Here is a 10,000-nt window from a genome sequence, read left to right as displayed (position 1 = left end):
TCTATGTAGTTACCTGTCTATGAAGCTATCCCTCTATGTAGTTACCTGTCTATGCAGTTAGCTGTCTATGCAGTTACCTGTCTATGCAGCTGGCTATTTATTCAGCTAGCTGTCTATGCAGCTACCTGTCTATGTATCTGTCTATGCAACTACGCAGCTAGCTGTCTATATTGCTGCATTGTAGTGTATTGTATCGCATTGTATGCTAGTGTAGTTAAGATAGATTAACCACGCACTCAGATATACGTGTCCCACAGTGTGAAGAAACTAGTCATGTCACTTCTGATGACAATTTAGTCTAATCACTCAGCATGTAGAAGGAAAACAACTTCGGAAGACACAGAACTCAGAATGTCAAAATCAGAAAATGGAACAGTGGATCTCAAACTATAGGTCGCGAGATCAATTTTGATAGGTCGAGGGGGACCAGGAAAATTCCCACGTTTTGTTATCATTTGTCTGTCTGATTTTTATTTATTATTAGTTATATGTCAATTTGTTATTATTTACTATTTACCTGTTTGTTTATTATTTAACTATACCTATGCATTTATTTGTGTGTTTTATTTGTTATTTACATTATCATAGTTTTTTATTTATTATCTTATTATTATGATTTTTTTTCGCATCCGACCTAGATATGGATCAAAAGGTCTCCTGTCGGCATGCTCCGCCTTTGTAATCCTTTGTAATCCTTTGTAAGTATTTAAAATACTTGACTAATCAAATTTTTCTTTTAACCGCACATTACTTATGTAATGTCTGTTCATGGATTCTGTTAATTTAGTTTTGTTAAAGAAAAGCTGTACACATTATTTTTTTCCCCAAAGTAAAGGGTATATACATCACTGTCCATTTTCTTTCTCTTTATTCTGGGTCGTGAAGGATTGAAATGTTCCAAATAGGATCGCTCACGAGAATTTTTGAGAACCTCTGTGATAGAAGAATACGTTTAAAGTACAGTATACCAAAGGTCAGATAAACAAATTAGAAATAAAATACCAAAGTTCATATTATGATAAAGACTTTGGTGACAACATAGAATTACAAAATCAGATACGAATTAAAAAGAATAGAACTCATAGAAATGTGTAACTCAATGAATCTATCTAATCGTAGGTCAGACAGGAGAAAGAAGATCAGAAAGGGACCAGAGGCAGAGAGAAAGAGTGTCATTCAGTCAGAGAGAAAGAATGTTGACTCTGGGGCTTACGAGCTATTTACGTTGGCGTTTCAGTGTGGTTACATTTGTGTAAGAACGTTATGTAATTGAGGGATTTATGTTGGAGATATATAGAAAAACTAAAACAAATGTTTATTTGGCCAGCTACCATCCAACATGTCTATGCATCTAACCGTCTATGCAGCTAGCTGTCTATGTAGCTACCTGTCTATGTAGCGAGCCGTCTATGCAGTTAGTCGTCTATGCAGTTAGCCGTCTATGCAGCTAGACGTCTATACAGCTAACCGTCTATGCAGCTAGCTGTCTATGCAGCTAGCTGTCTATGTAGATAGCTGTCTATTTAGCTATTTATTTATTTATTTATTTATCTATTTATTTCTCTATATCTCTATTTGTCTATCTATCTACCTATCTATCTATCTATCTATCTATATGTCTATCTATATTTTTGTATATATATATAGAGAGCGAGAAAGCGAAAGTCGTCCGGATCTGTCTCCCACAGACACAGTTCATTGGCCCCTCTCTCGTCAGTGACTGTGGTCGACTACCCTTTTATTACTATTATTACTCCAAATATTGCTACTATTTCTACTACCATGTAATAATCTCCGCCACTCGTGTGATTACCAACATTGCAACCACACTTTTTTTTTTTCTTTTTTTTTAAGACAGATTCAGACTAAATAGGATAGTGCATTTTTCTGGCCACAATCTAAGCTCGACAATTCAGTCTATGAAGGCAGCCCTCCATATCTTCTTCATAGGTCCCGCCTTATCTTCCTCATTTACAGGTCTTGCCATAGGCTGAATTTGGCGATAACAAAATGTGTAAAGGAACATCTGTGACGAATAGGTTCAAAGGCGAATACTTCAAACATTTCATTTTCGTATGACGCTAGTCCTGCTCTGAGTGAAATAGAATCCCCTAGCGATAACTAGACAAGTAATAACTTCCTAGAACAGAGGAGAATGAGCAAAATGATACATGGGCTCAGAAATTTATCTTACGAGGACAGGCTTAAGCACCTTAATTTACACTTCCAGGAAAGACGTGGAGAGCGGGGTGACCTAATAGAAGTGTTCAAGTGGGTCAATGGTTTTAACAAGGGTGATGACAAGGTCATCATATCAGGACAACAGGGCAGGACTCGCAGTAATGGATTTAATTTGGACAAATTTAGATTTAAGAAGGAAATAGTCGAGAATTGGTTTACTTATAGGGTGGTTAACAAATGAAATATACTTAGTATATTGAAACTATCGGTGGTTTTAAGAGAAAGTTAGATAATTTTATGGATGGTGATGATAGATTGGTAATATGCATTAAACTGCCTAGTGTAGGCCTTATGGTCTCTTGCAGTCTCCTTCATTCTTATGTTCTTAAAAAGGATGTAAGATCGATGGCAACAGACTGAATTCTGCGTTCAAGATTTTTGACTGCACCATGGTGGGCCCCTTTGCTCCATTGCCGGACTCTTTAGAGAGGAGGAGGAGGAGGAGGAGGAGGAGGAGGAAGAGTAGAAGGAAGAGGAGAAGGAAGAGGAGGAGGAGAAGGAAGAGGAGGAGGAGAAGGAGGAAGAGGAGGAAGAAGTGGAGGAAGAAAGGAATGAGGAGGAAGAGGAGGAGGAAGAGGAGGAAGAAGAGAAGGAGGAGGAAGAGGATGGTAGGAGGAGAAGGAAGAGGAGGAGAAGGAAGAGGAGGAGGAGAAAGAGGAGGAGGAGAAAGAGGAGGAGGAGAAAGAGGAGGAGGAAGTGGAGGAAGAGGAGGGCGAGGAGGAGGAGGAGGAAGAGGAAGAGGAGGAGGAAGTGGAGGAAATGGAGGAGGAAGTGGAAGAGGAGGAAGAGGAAGAGGAAGAGGATAGAAAGGAGGCGATGATTCTTATTTACATACTGGCTGGGCTATGGACCGAGCCCAGAACCCAAATGAATAGATAATTTGGTCTGGATAATCCCCCGAGACAAAAGTATTCTTTTCATCACATACTCGTAGTTAATCCTGGAAACCACCAAGTTATTCCATCTTCCAGAAGGAGTTCCCTTCCATCCCTACTGTTGCCCTAATATCATCCTTCAAGGCTCACCTCGCAAGATCTGCAGGTTCTCAGAGTTAATCCTGGAAACCACCAGGTTACTCCATCTTCCAGAAGAAGCTCCTTTCCATCCCTACTGTTACCCCAATATCATCCTTCAAGTCTCACCTCACATGATCTGCAGGTTCTCAGAGTTAATCCTGGAAACCACCAGGTTCCATCTTCCAGAAGCTCCCTTCCAGCCCTACTGTTACCCCAATATCACCCTTCAAGGCTCACCTCGCACGATCTGCAGGTTCTCAGAGTTAGTCCTGGAAACCACCAAGTTACTTCATCTTCCAGAAGAAGTTCCCATCCATCCCTACTGTTACCCCAATATCACCCTTCAAGGCTCACCTTGCATGATCTGTAGGCTCTCAGAGTTAATCCTGAAAACCACCAGGTAACTTCATCTTCCAGAAGAAGCTCCCTTCCATCCCTACTGTTACCCCAATATCACCCTTCAAGGCTCACCTCGCATGATCTGCAGGTTCTCAGAGTTAATCCTGGAAACCACCAAGTTACTCCATCTTCCAGAAGAAGCTCCCTTCCATCCTTCCCTACTGTTGCCCCAATATCACCCTTCAAGGCTCACCTCGCATGATCTGCAGGTTCTCAGAGTTAATCCTGGAAACCACCAGGTTACTTCATCTTCCAGAAGGAGCTCCCTTCCAGCCCTACTGCTGCCCCAATATCATCCTTCAAGGCTCACCTCGCATGATCTGCAGGTTCTCAGAGTTGGCCCTCGAGAGCGGTGGCGGAGGGAAGGACTTCGGTAGGGCACGGAAGACGGCCTCGGCGCTGCTGTGCAGCTCCTCCTCGAACTTCTGGAGGTCCTCCTCCAGCTTCCGAGACTCGCTGCAGTCCTGTTCCAGCATGTCGAGGCTCCAAGGTGTTGTGGGTCGACTTGGTGGAGTGCGAGAGGCGCCGCATTCCTGACGGAGGGAGAAAGTAAACAGGAGAAAGTAGAATTAAGGTTAATTACAATATTAATCTTCACAGCCAGTTGAAGCTAAGTTGGTAACTTTAATACTATTGTTCTGGTTAAGAAGAAGAAAAAGAGGAAGAGGAAGAGGTGGAAGAGCAAGAGGAGGAAGAAGAGGAGGAGGAAGAGGAGGAAGAGGAGGAGGAGCAGGAGGAAGAGGAGGAGGAGAAAGAAGAGGAAGAAGAAGAGAAAGAAGAAGAGGAGGAGGAGAAAGAAGAGGAGGAGGGGAAGAGGAGGAGGGGAGGAAGAGGAGGACTAAGAGGAGGAGTATGAGGAGGAAGAGGAGGAGGAGGAAGAGGAGAAGGAGAGGGAAGAGGAGGAGGAGGAGGAGGAAGAGGAGGAGGAGGAGAAAGAGGAGGAGGAAGATGATGAGGAGGAGGAGGAAGAGGAGGAAAAGGAAGAGGAGGAAAAGGAAGAAGAGGCAGAGGAGGAGGAAGAGGGTAGGAGGAAGAGGAGGAGGAGGAAGAGTAAGAGGAAGAAGGGAAGGAGGAGGAAGAGGAGGAGGAAGAGGAGGAATAAGAATTTCCTAACAAGTTCCCATTCCAAACGATTCATAATAGGTTTGGTCGAACTGCCCCTGACATGAGGTTCTTTGGACGTCCCCGTCTTCTCCTCTATCAAGGGTGAGGTTCTGTGGACGTCCTCTTCCTCCCTCCTCTATCGAGAGTGAGGTTCTTTGGACGTCCTCTTCCTCTCTTCTCTATCGAGGGTGAGGTTCTTTGGACGTCCCCTTCCTCTCTCCTCTATCGAGGGTGAGGTTTTTTGGACGTCCCTTTCCTCTCTCCTCTATTGAGGGTGAGGTTCTTTGGACGTCCCTTTTCTCTCCTCTATCGATGGTGAGATTTATAGACGTCCCTTTTCTCTCTCCTCTATCGACAGCGAGGTTCTTTGGAGTTCCCTTCCTCTCTTCTATCGAGGGTGAGGTTCTTTGGACGTCCCCTTCCTCTCTCCTCTATCGAGGGTGAGGTTCTTTGGACGTCCCCTTCCTCTCTCCTCTATCGAGGGTGAGGTTCTTTGGACGTCCCTTTCCTCTCTCCTCTATCGAGGGTGAGGTTCTTTGGACGTCCCCTTCCTCTCCCCTCTATCGAGGGTTGTCTCCACAAGAGGCAACCCTACAAACGGGATCAATATCAGAGAAATGTGTCACCTACTCCTATAACCAGAATTGATGTCCACGAATTATGATTATGACAGCGATCGAATGAATCTGTACGGAATAGTCTCTAGTTTGATATATAGTAATTCCAGTGGTACCCTTATGATTTTCCGGAGGTAACTGGCACTAAAGACATCGAGACGCCTCTTCATGCTGGGAAACAATGTCCATACCTTACATTTGTACAGTAATGCAGGAGGCCCAAGCGGCTTGAAGATTCGGATCTTGATTTTCCTACATAGATATCGACAACACAAATATACTTTGAGCGAGTCCATAACCACCATGGGTCATTTCAGTTCTTCGAACGACTTCTCACATGGTCTAACATTAATGTGAACTCTGCTACTAATGTATATGAAGTTTTCCAAACCTCAGTGTTCTCGCCAAATGCAACTGTGTCATCCTGTAAGCAAACAAATGTCTAGCTCTTGATTTTGGTTCAGGAGCCCTGGAGTTCAAGCGGCATCGCCTTCCTGTAGCTATTCCAGGCCCTTCAGCGACTCCACGAGAAGTATAGTATCATAGTCAAAGACAAATCCTAGGGCATTCGACGATACACTGAATTACGGACTTTCTTGAGGTCAGCGGTCCACAAGAACACGGACCGCTAGGATATCAGTTGTTGACTAACCGGGCATGAATCCAGACTGCAACAGAGAGAGCACCTTGCCCGGAATACTGGGCAATGTAATACCGTGGCAGTCGTTACTTCCTTTCTGGCCCCTTTTTCATTCCAGACAGTGACGGCTAACACCTAACTAGGGGGAATGGTACTAGACTGCCTAACAGCAGACAGCACCGTATGCAACCCACGGATCATGGCCTTTCTTCCGGCTTTCAGCAATCCTACGCTGGTGTTATAGTTGCCTGCCGAATTTCACGCTTTAATTTACTCAATCTTTGACCTTGCTTAATTGAAGAGGACAGAGTTTCATCTATCGGTAGATCCACAGCTACCACTCGAACACAAGCAACAGGAGGCTCTCCGTTCGGGGGGTCACCCATGAGGAACTACTCAAAATATTTGGCAAATCGACTACATCCCTCAACCCCTGACATTAACTGCTCATCATCTGTTCGGATTGTTCTTCCCTGGGTTACCGATTTGGAGCGGAGTTCTCCAGGGATTGGTTAGCAGGGATGAAGTCACATGCATGAAAACAGACCTCAACACATTTAGCGATTCCTTTGATGTTCCTCTCTTTATCCATCCTCATAAGAGCTCTACTTCATTATTTTTGAGTCCAAGTGCCCCGCCATTCTGACAGCACGACTCACCTCACTACTCTTCAGTGTTTCAAGCGACGCCACACCACTACTCGACCTTATACTCTCTCCATTGCACTCCTTGACAGCTCTCAGAATTTCACGTTTGAAAATATCCCACAATTCTTCAGGGTTCTCAAAGGTGCGATTTACTTCAAACCGCTTAAAGATTGATATCTCATACTCTTCGACGCACGGATCACCCCTGAGCTTCTCCAAATTAAATCTAGGAAGATTACCTCTCAGGATTCTGGTGTACTTGATCTATCTGTATACCAAGGGCTTCTTCCACCTTATAAGAGAGGTAGCCAGTCACTCCCACCCATACCACTTCCATCCACCACCCAATTGTTTCCCTCTTAACTTAGCTCCTCTTGGATGAAAGGTCATCCCTTTTTCCCATCGACTGCCTTAGCTAGAAGCAATGCAGCAAAGACACAATACATCCATAGAATGACAGCTTCAGTTACACGGCGAAGCCCTCCTCTCCTTTCCCTTATGAGGAAAATAGAGAAGACTGGGAGAAATCCCTTCGGGCTGCGTCAGAATATCATCCATACACAACCATTCTCCACTTACCCTTGTCCTCTGCTTCCTCTCCTTTCGTGCTCAGGGCCTCTTTCACCCCATCCACCCATATCGTCTTCAGTCGTCCCCTCACGTTCACAACGGACTTGATACGTAGTCTAAATATTGTAACTATAACATTGAAATAGACACCGATAGTTCAGACCCAACTTTCTTCCTTCAGCTGAATAAAATCGACTGATTTTACCCAGAGCAAAGTTGAAAAAAGTACTTTTGCGGACAACCGTGCTTAACCATAATACATCCAAAGTATTCGATTATCTTGTTTTATTGTATCAATCATTTTATTTTGAAAAGATGATAAGGGAACTATTGTATATAGAAATATATCGAACGTTTATGGACGAAAGAAGTATCTGTATAGTTCCAATATAAAAAAAAAAAAACATGGATCTGCGCAGTTGTGCAGTGATATGTCGAGTGTCCAGGTCGATTTCGGTCGCGGTTAGCTAGAAACGGACCTGCGTTCGAATTCAGCACTTACCGACGACTTCTACTGAGCCTAAAATTCTGAGCTCGCAGGGCTAAAATATCAGTCCCGGTAAACGTCTCCTCGCTTAGGCTTTTTCATTAAATTGAAGCCCTTCAAACGAAGGTATTAAAGTCATGCCTGACTGCCGCTCCACGTTTTCTTTGACAACCAGGTCATAATCGGTAAACTGGGAAAACCAATTGTTTTTTCACAAATCGGTATGCACTAAAAAGTCGTTTATTGGAAAACTATTCAATTGTGTATAATACTGAAATCCAGATATGACCTAAAAAGTTTAGGGCATACCTACCGCTTGTCGTTTTCTTTATCGACCTGTGAATCATGAACGTGGTATAAAGAGAAACTTTTACAATTTGGGTTGAAATTGAATACGAAAATGAGAAAGCTCTAATTTCACATCAAGCTGATAGACAACTATTACTGAATATTCATTTAAGATAATCCTCTAGTCAATCTTAAATTCTGCTTCGTCATTGATCATTCATCAAATATTTTTTCCAAAGTTCAAAGGTTAATATTTTGGGATCGGTCGACATGCACTCATTTTAAATATGTTTATTTCATAAACATACGTTTGCCTCGTAATTTGAGAGACACTTTTCTTCAGCAGAGGGAAGAACTCAGATCGTTAGGGTTTAATAAATCAAGACCTCATTTGTCTACGTCCAACCCTGAACTGACTAAAGTCGCCATATAGCATTAACTCAAACAGAAATTCATAACACGCGCAACTTTGTCGAAGGAGACCTAATTGAGGTGGGTGTGGGGTTAGGATTGGTTCGGCGCTATATTAGCGTGTCTGGGGCTGAAAGTGTGTGAAGGAGCATCAGCATGCCTAGACTCCGCCATTGGTGCTTTCTCTTCCGGCTGCAAACCATTTCCGATGAATAACGGCCGCTACGCGCATTGCCAAATATCGGTTCGGTATCGAACCATATTGTGAAATAAGTTACCAGCCGATACACTTCTGAGATTTGAACGTGGGTTCCACATTCCCGCGCTCCCCCGTCCGCCCGGGGAACAAAACAAGACGTCGCAATGAACGACGACTCGACGTCATCACTACGTCATCGGAAGGGATAGGCGAGGATGTCCTTTTGGTTGCAGTTAAAGGGTGGTGTCTTCCACGCTTTAAATGATGGAATACATACGGTGGTTTTGCAGATAACCGAAAGAATTCTTCAGAGAGATCACACTTTTAAGGTTGTGTTCAATTGGAACACGAGTATGGGTATGTTATGACGAAAACATTATCGATTTGTAACTGTGACGTCACTGGAACTATCACGAGATGATGAAAAAATATCTATGAAATCCCATAAACTACATTAACTCTTGTTGGGATTCCTCTTGAAAAAAAAAAAAAAAAAAAAAACGTTGGATGTGCCATGGTCGCATTCGACAAGAAAGAAAATGAAAACATCGTTAGATTCAAATCATGCAGTCGGTCGCTATTAACTATATTACAATACGCAGATAATCCTTAGATGTTGTAACGCATTTACGACAATTTTACGATGCACATACATTGTTATCACAAATGATATCTACTTTTTTTAATGCGTTACAGGCAAATTTGGATTTCATACACAAATTTCTGATAAGTATGGAATAAAATGCATTCGATATGAATAGATACGAAGATATCTTACAAGATATGACAGGAAGATGACAGCCAGCATCGACGTTGCTTTTGAAGGTAAGGAGGAGATTCGTTTTTCGATGTAATCTCATGGAAAACTACGTAACATTTTGAGACGACGACTGACGTCCTCGAATATTTAGTCCCTGGTTGTCGTAGGACTTTTCTACTTGGTTCAGTGTGGCCCATCTCGACCATCCTGTAGAGTAGCGTTTCTTAACCAACCAGAGTTCCCTGGAACCCTAAGGTTCCGCAAAAGGTCCCTAAGGGTTCCGCGAGAACAAACGAGATAAGCTAATGCACTTTTGACTTTTTATTTAATTTCATAGACGTAATATAATTAAACACACACGACATATTCTTGGTTATTGTAATTATGTAATATAGACATCATCCTATCTAGCTTATTATTACGATGAAAATAAAATGAGAAAGATATGGTATATGTTTTTTTTCTTTTTCTTTTTTTTTGCGCAGGGTGTTCCTTGAGACATGCAATTTATTTTAAAGGTTACGCAAGGGTAAAAAGGTTGAGAAACGCTACTGTAGAGTATAGATGACGATGATTGTTCTTTCATATTTTTGTAGCTGTCGTCACATAATAGTCACATCT

The 10,000-nt window shown here is 42.7% G+C and overlaps 1 protein-coding gene across 1 annotated transcript in view; it reads right to left on the bottom strand.

The window, feature by feature from the left end:
- LOC143036028 (uncharacterized) overlaps positions 1–10,000 on the bottom strand; it is a 177,349-nt gene that overhangs the window by 31,913 nt on the left and 135,436 nt on the right. Inside the window, exon 4 of the mRNA XM_076203285.1 lies at positions 3,967–4,189. Coding sequence (XP_076059400.1) covers positions 3,967–4,189 — 223 coding nt within the window. The remainder of the gene's footprint in view (positions 1–3,966; positions 4,190–10,000) is intronic.

Source organism: Oratosquilla oratoria, chromosome 20 (genome assembly GCF_046742065.1).
Source record: "Oratosquilla oratoria isolate Oo_2021 chromosome 20, ASM4674206v1, whole genome shotgun sequence".
Lineage (NCBI taxonomy): Eukaryota > Metazoa > Arthropoda > Malacostraca > Stomatopoda > Squillidae > Oratosquilla > Oratosquilla oratoria.
The sequence above is the reverse complement of the archived record's forward strand: the minus strand, read 5'-3'. Positions and strand labels throughout refer to the sequence as shown.